The sequence below is a fragment of the Macrobrachium nipponense genome, chromosome 19 (assembly GCF_015104395.2).
Source record: "Macrobrachium nipponense isolate FS-2020 chromosome 19, ASM1510439v2, whole genome shotgun sequence".
Taxonomy (NCBI): domain Eukaryota; kingdom Metazoa; phylum Arthropoda; class Malacostraca; order Decapoda; family Palaemonidae; genus Macrobrachium; species Macrobrachium nipponense.
The window spans coordinates 79,647,302-79,661,665 of record NC_061088.1 but is presented as its reverse complement, the minus strand read 5'-3'; the positions used below and the strand labels follow the sequence as shown (position 1 = coordinate 79,661,665).

The following is a 14,364-nucleotide window of genomic DNA, read 5'->3' as shown; positions in this document are numbered from 1 at the left end:
GGTTGCTGCTTCAGCACTGAAGCAACAACCATTTTTAACAAAACTTGTCTACGAGAGGGTCTCCTTCAGAAATATTATCATCATCATCATCATCATTATTATTATTATTATTATTATTATTATTATTATTATTATTATTATTATTATTATTATTATTATTATTATTATTATTATTATTATTATTATTATTATTCAGAAGATGAAACCTATAAGTACGGCACAAGCCCACAAGGGGCCACTGACTTGCAATGCCAGCATACAAAGAATCTGTTGTTCATTAGGAAGAATTAAGAGGGGGTAAAAATGAAATAGAGAAAGAAGAGATCTCACTTTTTAAAAAAAAAACATATAAAAATGCAGAAAGACTTATAACACCAAGTTTTCAATTCAATTTTCTAACCCTGCAGTCCTCATGGAGTCTATGAATTTTAATTAAAGTAAATGAATGAAAATTATTCAAAAGATCACACACAGAACACTATCAATATCTTATGCATATAGGTCCCAAGTCAAAAGGAATATATATCACAGAAATCTAAAATGAGGCTCCATACATACAAAATTAATTCAGATTTGACTCTAGGGAAGCATTAGGTCATGTGAAGTCATGACGCATTATAGGATGTGTTAAAGTCTCAACCATGATGAAAGGAAGTCAAATGTGACTCTTAATGAAAATATACTCGATAGCCAAAACATGAAGACCCTCTTAAAAAAAAAATGCATAAAGAATCTACCTAATCCCGGAAGCTTGACACCAATGCGGTCAAGGCCAAGTCTCTTGACCTTCGAGTCCTGTTTACCATCAGTCTTGGACTCCAGTTTGCTCTCTGGTTTGGCTTCAGACGGAGTCTCCGAGATCTCTGCGCTTCCTTGTTGGCTCGTCTCATCCTTTCCAGGTCCCGAAACGGCTTGGCTGATGAGGGGCAAACTACCGCCCACGCCTTTGTTGACCTTCTGGAATCAAAAACGCGAAACAAATAAATGTATACTTCAGCAGAAATACACCTTGGCTTCTTTGTCTGAATGGGTTTTTTTTACGTTGCATGGACCCAGTGGTTATTCAGCAACGGGACCAACGACTTTTTTACGTGACTTCCGAACCACGACGAGAGTGAACTTCTATCACTAGAAATACACGTCTCTTACCCCTCAGTGGAATGCTCAAGAATCGAACTCGCGGCCACCGAGAGGTGGCAGGCCAAGACCATACCGATCACGCCACGGAGGGATGGTGCCTTGGTTTCTTGATCAGCTGAGGAGACATCCATCCGATAAATTGATAAATTCATTCCATTTGATTTCCAAGGTCTGAACACTGAACAGAATTCAGTCATTATAAGATATAACGCAGAGATTAAGTAAATAGATATAAAAGCAGGAGTTTCCGACCTATACTAAGGAGCTATTGAAGCTTCACTAAAGTCCCCTTTAGCTGAAGGCCTTAGTGAAGATCGAAAACTCCTGTTTTTTTTTATTTATTTATTTACTGAAACTTTGTGCTTCTACGGTATTTTTTCAAACATTCAAGACAACATTAAGAATGTGCCCGTTTTTACTTTTATTTACTGAAACTGTTTCTACAATTTTTATTAAAGACACACAGAGAATGTGTTTTTATTGCTGGATAAAATATAACATCTGACTGCTAGTCCATGAAAACACACGATAGCTCATGGATTATCTAAGATTCATGAAAACAATTAAATATTCCAATGACTGGTATAACATGCCTATTAAAACCTGCAATTTTTTGCATGCATAGTTAAGGAAATGTGATAGGGAGGATACATAAGCTACTTAGTGGGAAAACATCATCTAATATATGAAAGAATGATCTATAAAAGTCTCTGATAATTATACGTATTTACGTAACCTGGGAATGGAAAAGCAAAGAGGATTTGATAGAAAATAAGAGAAAACCGATCAAGTGCGCTGGAGGTATAACAAGGAAAGAAAAAAACGTAATTTACAAACACTGATAAAACGCCCACAGCTCACAGCAGCACTGATAACAGATGAAAGAAGAATAAAGTTATCTAGTGCACAAATTTGGGTGTTTGGCATAATCAAAATCACTCATCTGTGTAAGCATTCACAGGTGATTGATGAACGTATATGCTTGCAAATGTAGGTCTTAATCAAAACTGTGAATTAAGTCTCCACCATGAGGAACTGGTTAAACAAATAGCAGTTAAGTATATATTAGTGGAATCTGTATGTTTATGGATGATACCATGATTACTGGCGACATCACTAAGAGGGTACCGAGTTTTAGTATCTGACAATTTCTGCATTTTCACAAATTTCATATTTATTTCCACTGCAGATGCTTAGTTACCTTTACAATCCTCCTGTATCTAACAATAACGGCGGGTTTAAGCTGGCAAACTGGGGTTCTTGTGTTGAGAAAAAAAAAAATAGTAAAATTTATTGATGCACATAGCTCTGGGGTGGAGGTAGGGAGAGGAAGGTTGAGGGGGGGGGGGGTGTGAAGAGAATCCATCGGCCACCTTGACCCACCCTGGCAGAGGAGCCCATAATATAAACGATACATATTTACATACCTTAGTTGTTACTTATCCTCTTCGTCGCTATATGTAAACGAAATAGAGTGACCACCTAATATGACCCTTACAATTATATTTTCTCATTGTGTTCCCTTATCTCTGTTGGGTTAATCAAACATTAATGATGGAAATGAATGTCAAATACGTCCAAACATCGTCCTAACTATGCAAAATGACATTAATCAATGCTAAAAATCAATTATTTCCAAAGTACCAGCTGGCAGCTTTGAGACCAAGTACACCTTTAAAATAGTGTTCCATCCTGGGTACAAAATCTTAAACTCTTTCCCGTAGTAGGGCCACTTCACCAGCTGAATAGACACAAAACCAAATTGTACTTAAGTAATGGGTTTCTTGGGGGTTCTATGAAAATTCTTAATATATAAATCACTCCTGATTCAATAATACAGAGATGTCATCTATACACGACCCTGCCATGACTGACTGCAATTACAAATTTATGAAACTAACAAACATCCAACGAATCATACCACTGGTTATGTTAAGTTTGGGAAATCACTTGTCACTGATTACTGGTGAAATGTAAATGCAATAGATAGCTGAAGGTCACCATGCTAACCTGAATATTCAGTTTTCTGCATCCTATATGCATCTTGCTAACTACGCATCCACGACGACTTTGGTATAAAAGGCAATTCTCTAATAATGACTGAAATATTTTATTATAGCGCTACAGACAGACAGTGGAAGAAAGCATACAAATGACAGATGATGCAGTTACTTGTAAGTAAATGTTATAGGTGATGATTGACTGCAAGAAATTAAACGAAAACAAATAGCACAGGTAAGAAAAACAATGGGGCAGAAATGTGAGTAGGAACACGGAGCATGGCTTGGAATAAAAGGCAAATGTGTCAACGTGAATTGTTTTGGTAGTTGATGGTTAAAAGGCTGAGAAACTGACAACAATATGAGTGATATGATGAGTAAGTTCAATGGTGGTTTGGCCATACGGAGAACTGGATAAATGAGAGTTTGGGCCAAAGGCCAAGCGCTGGAACCTATGAGGTCATTCAGCACTGTTAAGAGAAATTGAGAGAAGGTTTGAAAGGTGTAACAGTAAGAAAACCTCGCCTTTGCACTGTGAAACAATTGTAAGAGAGGGTGGAAAGTCAGACGGAAAAAAGATAATGATCGGAGACAGAAAACGGAATGAAAGAGGTTGCAGCAGGGAGCCGAAGGAACGCTGCAAAGAACCATAAGTAATACATATAGTGCAGTACGTGAGGTGCACTGACGGCACTAACCCACCCCAACCCATACAGGAGGCATACGGGGATTTGAAAATAAAGCTTTGAGAGGAATATTTGAAGTTAGATGGCAGGATATTGTGAGAATTTGAAAGGGAGACAGAAATGGCTCGAGAGAATTACATGGTACCTACATGATGAGATCGTAAGTGGGGTACGTGTGGGCACCACACATACCCTATAGACCTACTTGATGAGAACTATGAGCGGGGATGCTGGAAACGAGTGGAGATTTGTTGAAAACAAAGCACAGTCAAGCCCAGAATGGCGTTGGAGATAACAATTACGTTACTGATGAAACATTAATTTTATGTGACCGAAGTGCTTACAAAACATTAATATCTTACCTAATTTTGAGGATTGCGTCAAGTATACAACATTAAATTAAAATCTACGAGTTTCCAGATGAAAATATTAGTCAAAATATAATGAAACGTGACTTATCTATACACTTACTATAAACCGTCTTAAGTCAATGGAGCTGAAACAGTGGCAACACTTGAAAACGTCAATATATTACCCAATTTTCAGAATTGTACAACATTAAATTAAAATCTACGAGTTTCCAGATGAAAACAGGAGTCAAAATATAATGACACATGGCTTATCTATACACTTAATATAAACCGTCTTAAGTCACTGGAACTGGAACAGTGGAAACACTTGATTTTAACACGAACGACACGTCACTTAAATATGCTAGCAATTACATTCCGACCCACAACACATCCGTAGCGAATGGCAACTGAGCGATGCTTTTTCGAGAACTCGGAGCTCAAAGGCTGCTGAACTGTCAAATATTTTGTCCCTCTACCACGCGGGGCTAGTTCTCCGCGTGGTGGTCGGGTTAGGGGAGGGGGAGGGGGGATTGTTTATTTTCAGGAATGGAGGTGGGGGAGGGGGAGGATCGCTGGCAAAGAGGATGTTCTCCCTTGATATGAGGAGCTTATGGTTGGTGGGGGGCGGGATGGGGGGGGGTGATATTAGACATTATGCAAAACGAGAAAAAACGAGGCTGGTCCTCGAACTGATTGATAACAAGCAGTTTCGACTCTTACGGGAGAACGAGCGTCATAGTTTCAGAAAATGATTCATATAATATACACGCAATGAATTAACAGTACTAGACAATTCGCATCCTGTTAAATTTATAGTTGATATTTTAATGATGATGGTGTTATATAACAAGATTTTAAAAATAATGTTTCGTAACTGATGTCGTAGGAAGTAACAGTTTGCATGCACAAAAACTACAGGTTGTCCATAAAGTCCCAGTACCATTACAAGCAATAAATACTTGTAATGGTACTGGGTCTTTGTGGACACCCTGTACCATACCTTCATAACAGCTTACACCGTGATTCACTCTATATCAAAAACGCTGACTGATTAAAGATTAGGGACCTGATATTAATAGCAACCTGGAGGTGACGTAAATTAACTGATTTATTGATGTTAGTTGCCTAATAATAGCTATCAAGGTTACTGCAGGTTGGCAGATTAGTAGCTCAGTATCTACAGGAAATCAAGCTTTAATTATTGCTGTTATACATACTCTTAGTTTGAGAACTCGTAGGCTTATCGGAAAAAAAAACTTTAAATTTTCGAAGCGAATGAGATAACTATACTTTTCTTGGCAATGTAATCCAGCTTAACTTACAGAACGTAACCAATGAGTGAATTGTATAAAAAAATAATAATCCTAGGATCTTGGAAATAAGCTACGCACTTTTAACATTTTACTGCATTCCAAATATAAAAGCCATATTATTACGTAATGTTTACGGTAGCTTTTTTTAATTATTATTGTTCTATTGGAGATTTTAACCTAACAAGACCAAGTAACTTCAGTTTAGCAAGAATTCTTACTTGGCAAACCAAGCAGAACTATCTTGTCTACAGAAAACTGGGTCTTTCTTGGTCATGAAAAACATTTATATAGACTTAATTAATGATGCAAAACCACCTCAAGAATAAAACCTTGCTGGAAGACGACTTTAACTATAAAACTCGCCTTGCTGGAAGACGACCTTAACAATAAAACTTACCTTGCTGGAAGACGACCTTAACTATAAAACTCGCCTTGCTTGGAAGACGACCTTAACTATAAAACTCACCTTGCTGGAAGACGGCCTTAACTATAAAACTCGCCTTGCTGGAAGACGACCTTAACTATAAAACTCACCTTGCTGGAAGACGACCTTAACTATAAAACTCGCCTTGCTGGAAGACGACCTTAACTATAAAACTCACCTTGCTGGAAGACGACCTTAACTATAAAACACACATCGCTGGAAGACGACCTTTACTACAAAACTCGCCTTGCTGGAAGACCAGATCTACTCTAAGCTTACCTGACCAAGCTTGAATCCTCTGAAGGCGAAGTGACCAGACTGCAATTTCCGATCAGGGGTATATGGGGCGGCACTCGCAGTGGCTGATATTGCAGATATACCCGGGGGCGGAGGAGCTCGGGCACCTGTGAAAAAAGCCGTCGGAAAATGACTGTCATTAGTATCTGGTCCTTAGAACCCATAGAAATCATTATCTGAGTCTGTTTTCCAAGAGTTAAAGTTCTTACAGGTCTAACTGCTTTTAAAGGTAACGTGTTAGCTGGAGTATAAACGTCATTCAGTGCAGAAAGAAGAACTGAGTGTAAAGGAGGTTTTAAAGGTGTAACAGGAGGAAAACCAAGTACGGAGGTATAGTAAAAATAATTAAAGGGGCTGCGGCTAGAGATCGTAAGTACGCTCAAAGAACCATGAGTAATTTAAAAGCTATTATGGGAAATGATTTCATTTTCAAATAGCAAATCTGTTCTTATCATCTGTAACTCATTTTTCATCAGCACGCCTCTTTAAAAGAAAAAAAATCAGAATATTTATAAGTAAAAAATATACCATTAACTCAACGGAGGTCTACTTGAAACAGAACCTCAAATTACATGGCATCATGCACATCACTTACTTAAAAAAAATAAAAACGATATGGAAAACAAATACCAAGTTCCATTAAAAGTTACATGTATACGTAATTCAATTCTTCTTTTATCATTTGTCGGACAAAATACGTGCATTTCATGTTGTATTATATTTATATATATATTCTCATCACGCCCCACCATTTTCCTTCAACATATTTGAACAAATCGAGGACGCCAGTTTACGGTTAGAAATCAATCAGTCAGCAAATTGGGAGACAGAAAGCGAAGCGAAGCGAGAAAATATCGGGGGGCTACATTGTTCACTTTGGAATAACATTTTGCCCCCAATACTTCCACTGAAATCACATGAATACAGCCACGGTATAAAAGATATATTTATAGGTCAGAAGTTTTCTTTCTTTTGTTTTTTTTTTTTTTTTTTTTTGTTGAGCATGTTACGCGCCACTCAGTCTTTTGTATAAATATCAGTTTATAATAAATGATTACTGTTATGGATACGCGTTCTAATTATAGATCAAACTGACGCTGTACTTTCCCACCTCTTGGAAATGGAGTGTGTACCTTCCATAGCCTATATTTATTTCTGTGGCAAGCTTTCTGCTTGACTTACACATTTATATAAATATATATTTTTATGTGTGTGTGTGTGTGACTGGTAAAAATGTTCTGTTAATACTGAATTCCATGTAATAAAAGGATCCCATAAAAACGCCAGAATACAGAAAGTAAGTACTATATTTCAGAGACTGCTCTCTGAAGGGAGAGACAGCAGTCTCTAAAATATAGTACATAACTTTCTATATTTTGGCATTTTATGGTCTTTTATTTTATATATAATATATATATAGAATATATATATATATATATATATATATATATATATATATATATAAAATAAAAGACCATAAAATGCCAAAATATAGAAAGTTATGTACTATATTTTTAGTACATATATATATATATATATATATATATATATATATATATATATATATATATATATATATATATATATAAAATAAAAGACCATAAAATGCCAAAATATAGAAAGTATGTACTATATTTTAGAGACTGCTGTCTCTCCTTCAGAGAGACAGCAGTCTCTAAAATATAGTACATAACTTTCATATTTTGGCATTTTATGGTCTTTTATATATATATATATATATATATATATATATATATATATATATATATATATATATATAAAATAAAAGACCCATAAAATGCCAAAATATAGAAAGTATGTACTAATTTTAGTACATATATATATATATATATATAGTATATATATATAAAATAAAAGACCATAAAATGCCAAAATATAGAAAGTATGTACTATATTTTAGAGACTGCTGTCTCTCCCTTCAGAGAGCAGTCTCTGAAATATAGTACTTACTTTCTGTATTCTGGCGTTTTTATGGATCCTTTTATTACATGGAATTCAGTATTAACAGAACATTTTTAACAGTCACACACACACACATATAAATATATATTTATATAAATGTGTAAGTCAAGCAGAAAGCTTGCCACAGAAATAAATATAGGCTATGGAAGGTACACACTCCATTTCCAAGAGGTGGGAAAGTACAGCGTCAGTTTGATCTATAATTAGAACGCGTATCCATAACAGTAATCATTATTATAAACTGATATTTATACAAAAGACTGAGTGGCACGTAACATGCTCAACAAAAAAAAAGAAGAAATAAGTAATCTGTAATGATATATATATATCTAAGTATAGATATATATACTATATATATATATATATATATATATACTATATATATATATATAGATATATATATATATATATATCATATATATATATATATATATATATATATATATATATATATATATTATATATATAAATATATAGATATATCACATATATATATATATATATGTATATATATTATATATATATATATATATACATATACATATATATATATATATATATATGATATATATATATATATATATATATATATAGATATATATATATATATATATATATATATATATATATATATACTTATTTACAGGACAGACAAAGAGTTAAACCTTCTAACGAAAAGTAAAAGAAGACAGGCGATAACAACTCACGTCGTCGAGGAGGATATAGAGCAGCAGGCGAGGACGGGACATCGATGCCTCTTTCCGAAAGTGGCGCATTGGGAGGGCGGGCCGGGGGACACGGTGCCATGCGACTAGCCTTCTGGGGACTCCTCGTTACCTTCGAAGGACAGGAGGACCTCTTCACAACCTCCAACGATGGTCCCATCTGCGCTACCTCGGGGGTAGTCGCGTCCTGGGCAACTCTGGATGGGTGGACCTGCGGAGGCGACGACGGGGTCGACTGCACTGGACTGGCCGACAGGGAGGATGAGGACGAGCCCCTGACGATCTTGTTCTTCCGCAGGGTTTCTCTGGTCCAGCTGGTGTCGCAGATGGGAGACATACCTGTGGAAGGGGTAGGATAGGGCCGGTGTCCGCTCACAGGGCATGGCGATGGTGCAGGGCCAGCTACACCGAACGCAATTCGTGTGTGTAAGTTAGCTACTGTTTCTCTCCTTAAGGCCAAGAAATGTTGACATATCACATTCTGTATATTCATGAGAAAATTGTCATTCGTTTTCCTGAAACTGCAGCTAAGTCGGAAATAGACAGGAATGTACACCATATTTCCATAAAACGTGACTAAATTTTGTGTATGTGCAAGATTAGAAAAATAAATTAAATCTAATGTTATGGTACAAGATATAAGAGTCATTAAACGTGACCAGTACTGACTGAGGCATGCACAAATCATTTACTTTGTTACCTAAGGGTACAGAACCAACTTCGGAAACTTGGACGGGTAATTGGAGCTGGGCCTCGGAGGTAAACTGAAGTTCGAAGAACGAGGGTCAGACTAAATCCCTTTGTAAAAGGAAGCAAGATAATAGTTACAGTTGAAAAACATGTCCGACTTTGCACTAAGATACCAAGTTAATCTCCTCTACTGATTTCGTGATCTGCTGGTATTTAGGTTAAAATAGACTCAAAGAAGGTGAATAAAAGTAATTCTAGCCTAAAATTCAAAGCAGTATACCAGCTTTACTGTCAACAATGGCAAGGGAAAGGAAGGGCATAAATATATGAAATTGACCTAAAAGATCTATAGATAACTACTGAATCCCCTCTAATATGAAAGTTTTCTAGTATCAAAAGCAAATTAAATATGTTTAGGGGCATCAATTGGAAAGTTGGGGCCACTTGAAGGCAAGTGCAAAAACTAAGAAATTATATATATATAAAAAAACACATCTGCAGTTACTTACCCGTAGCTCTTTTCCATTCGTATATTTCAATATCTTCTTTGGATATCAAACCAAGCCGCAGGTTTTCGTCCATGTTGTTCTGAAGCAAATAATTCTCTATATCATGCGGGTTCCAGGATGGTGATTTGGCTCTGGAAGGAGGCTCAGGAGCTTGCCTCTTCCTGCAGGCATTCCCTGATATCTTGGTAACTTCATGTACCATCACTTCTGGAACTTCTCTTTTAATGAAAGCTTTCGGATTCTTGGCCTTTGCCTCTTGGATGGCGAGGTCCTCCTCATCTAGAAGACCCAAGCGTAATGCTTCTTCTCTACTGTTCTTCAGAATATAATCTTCGATGGCCTCGTTTGTCCACCCTTCAGTTTTGGTAGCATCTCCCTTACTTTTCCCCTCCGATTTCTTATCTTTGTTTCCGAAAAACAGCATTTTTCGAGGGTTGAAAGGACTGGTTTTACTCTTCTCTTCATTCTCTTTGTTCTTGTCAGACACCTTCTGAGTAAATCTACTGAACAGCGGCAGCGGGGGTTTCTTATTCGACTTTTTCTCATCAGAGATGTTCTCACAAATTTCAGGAGGGTCGATGCCATAATCCTGAGAATCGTCGACCTCCTCGAAAGTGAAGTTAATGCTTTCTTCACTGGGGTTTCTTCTGTGTTTCTCTTCTCGGTGCACTTTCAGTGCGTCTTTTTCTATCTTCTCGTTTTCCTCGACAATTTGCTGGGCGTCATTCAGGTCCAAACTCTGTTGCGCAACAAAGTTTCTTAGACTTTTCATGTCATCACATAGAAACCCATCTAGGGAGTCTCTACTGAGAGTATTTCCACTTGCCACGCTTCGTTCGTCTATTGCTGCTGCAGCTGCTGCTGCGACAGATGGACCATCTGGCACATGACTTACAGCTTCATCGATATCGACTGAATTTTCAGTGGCAGCCATTTTCTCAGGGGAGTCACATACCTGAGGCTTAATATCTTTCGAATGATGATCCATAGATCTTTCTTTCATCATCTCGAGCTCATTGTAGGAATTGAAAGGTTTATTTGTACAGTTATAAAACGACTCTGAACTTGAATTATCGACAGCTGCGTCAAGAACACTTAACGCAAATGTTTCCTCTGCGCTAAGCTCTGAATGGGAGCTGCACGGCCCCTCAGATTCTAGAGAATCCAGAGATGAGAAAGAAGAGACTTCATTTACACCATTTTTCTTATTGTCAGCTGGTTCTTCACTGGGACTGTTTTTGCCAAACAACCCAGGAGAACCTGGTTTGGTATGATTTACACAATCCTTTTGGCTACTATGAAGCAGGTCGTCAATGTTGCTAACTTTTGCCATTTGTTTATCAGCTGCTAAAGTCGCCTCAATCGAATTTTTTATATCAGTCAGTGAGGAACGCAATTTCATCTCTGCATTATACATATCATAATCCCTCTCTTTTGTGGGCTTTAGCGATTTCTTCACTTTGCCTCTCTTGTCTTTTGATTCTTTTGTTGGTTTACTTACTTCACTGTCAATGTCTGATATAGCGAAGGCATTCTCCTTCTGTGGAAGGATTGTGCGCGGCGAAGCCACCGGAGGCTTATAATAAGGACGAGCAGTGATGTTTCCTGTGTACCTCGGGACGTAGGGTTTAGGCACTAAATTTTCGTTGCTGAGAATTTGAGCTTGGTATACTGGGCGGTATTGCAGCACATTGGATTCAACAATTTCCGGTAAAATTTTCTTCGATCCAGTCACTGGTCTCTTGGGCGATTCTATTTTTGCCTTGGTAAGAGTCTTCTTGGGTGACCCCTTGGGAGAACTGAAGGGTGACCTATCTCTGAATGTTCTCTTGGGAGAAGCAGCGGGAGATCTCTCCTTAGGCGTAACTTTGGGAGAACTAGCTGCTGACGTCTTCTTAGGCGACATTCTTGGAAGACCCATCGGAGGGATTCTAGGCATCTTGGGGCTCCCTGGTACTTTGGTCTTCTTTGGAGACCTCTCCATGCGGAATGTGACCTCCCCAACGGGAGTCCACCCATCGTCATCGTCGCTCTCTTCAACGACATCCAGCCCATCGTCGACGTACCCAACCGAGGGGTCGTACTGATGACGGTACCTCAAATTATGTTCTTCGTCCGTGAAAGAGTTGTAGACCTCGGAGGCCCTGGTGCGGTGTCTGGAGGAGTCCATAGCCATGGCAATTTCCGTCTCTTCCGGGGAAGTGATGAAAATTGCAGGGGGAGCTGAATGCCTTCTGTGCTCCAGTGCCCCTAGTACGACAGGCCTGCTGGAAATGTAGTCCTCTGTGCCTGTAATGTTGAGACGGTGTGTCGCCTCATACACTGGACCACTTCTGGTAAGATTTCTTTCCTGTAGAGAAATGAGAAATTTAACAAGTTAATATGAAACTACTTATTCACAAGGGGATTAAAGGATACAAAATATTGCTGCCATGTAAATCAAAACAAGCATTCACAGTCATGAACTTTTGCTGTGAGAATACCAGTCAACTGCATTTCAGTATAATTCAATGTACAGAATTATCCTCGCACAGAACATTTTCCATACATCTGACAAATACAATTAGGTATGACTAATTAACTTTCTCAGTACAGACTGGACATTTCACGAAGAACCATACAAGCCAAAGATGAAACCATTCAAATTAATCTTTATTTCCTTAATTTTAATCAGGAAGGAGAGAAAAGTACTGTTGTTTTCAAAAATAGACCACAAAGAGTTCATGAAAGTAGCCACAACTTTTTTACGGGTCGTGACACTTATTCGTCAGTCAATAGTAATAAAGTCCAGTCCTTACGATATTCACAATTTATAGTAAGAAAAATTCAGAATGGTCTTCTACCCTTTTTACGACTGGGCACACGACGCCATAAATAACTGACTGAAGGTAGACTTTTTCTGTTAAATAATTTCCACGGAATAAAATACAAATATTGATATCAAGCATATATCTGACGGTAGACACTTTTGAATCAGGTGGGCGATTTTGTTTTCCAAATGCGATATGACACTTCATTGAAGTAGCGTTGTCATACGTATCCTCTTGAAAGCAACAATTTATCAGAGATTTTGAATGGAAAAGGTATTAATTCAAAAACTGACTCTTAAGGTGAGAAAAAAAAGGTACTTACTGACATCGAAATTTTCCTACACACACACACACACACACACAACACACACAGGAGGAGAGGAGGAGAGCACAGAGAGAGAGAGCGAGAGAGAGATACCGAGAGAGACAGAGAGAGAGAAGATACTGGTCCCAAACCAAATCTCAGAGAGAGAGAGAGAGAGAGAGAGAGAGAGAGAGAGAAGAGAAGGGGTGATACTGGCTCCAAATTAATCTCAGGAAAGAGAGAGAGAGAGAGAGAGAGAGAGAGAGAGAGAGAGAGATGTACTGGCCTTAAACAATCTGAAGAGAGAGGAGAGAGAGAGAGAGAGAGAGAAAGGGGGTGATACTGGCTCCAAACAATCAATCTCAGGAAAGAGAGCGAGAGAGAAGAGAAGGAGAGAGAGAAAGAGAGATAGCCGAGAGAGAGGAGGAGAGAGAGAGAGAGAGACATTAACACCATCAACTGACAAAAAAAAAAGAGAAAGAGAAGTAGGCAAACTGACAGACGAATCTGTAAAGAAAGAAAAATGTTCGATGAAAATCAAATGATAATCTAATTTCCAAAACAGATGTGAGGACTACCTAGCTAAGAACCTCTCGTTTTGCTTATATATACTTGTATAAATTTCAGCTCTTTATTTGCGACCTCAATTTTAATTCTTCTTTTTTACATTCTTATAAAAAGCTTTTTGGCTATATGGACCTATGTACAATTTGATGTCAGGAAAACAGATGCAATCTATCACATGTTGAATGAAGAGATTTTATATTCTTATAAATCTGTTGCATTAAATTTACTAAGCATTATACGAATTTCATGACCAATCCCAATGATGGACTTTCGTTAGATGTACTCAAATCCAGCGTTTTTTAATCCTAATAATATTTCTAATATGTAATAAAGAAGACGAGGAAGGTGTTACGTATAAAAATAGCGAAAGCAATCTTGATAAGAGGAACAAGACTAAAAAGCGAAGGACAATAACTTCAGACTTACGTGCAAATAAGCAGTGCTTCAGAATACCCGAGAGAGAAGAGAGAGAGAGAGAGAGAGAGAGAGAGAGAGAGAGAGAGAGTAAATGCTATCTCGCGCAGCCTTTCAAGGGCTTCACTAATCAAGTCAGTTCTTTTATG

At 37.6% G+C, this 14,364-nt stretch overlaps 1 protein-coding gene across 5 annotated transcripts in view; it reads right to left on the bottom strand.

Moving 5' to 3' along the window:
* LOC135218484 (uncharacterized) overlaps positions 1-14,364 on the bottom strand; it is a 653,329-nt gene that overhangs the window by 622,562 nt on the left and 16,403 nt on the right. For 4 of the 5 annotated variants that reach the window (XM_064254830.1, XM_064254846.1, XM_064254861.1 and 1 more), the window contains 4 exons: positions 10,121-12,470; positions 8,904-9,323; positions 6,196-6,320; positions 738-957 (listed from right to left, as the gene is read on the bottom strand). In XM_064254830.1, coding sequence (XP_064110900.1) covers positions 738-957; positions 6,196-6,320; positions 8,904-9,323; positions 10,121-12,470 — 3,115 coding nt within the window. The remainder of the gene's footprint in view (positions 1-737; positions 958-6,195; positions 6,321-8,903; positions 9,324-10,120; positions 12,471-14,364) is intronic. The other variant, XM_064254853.1, reaches the window with a different exon arrangement.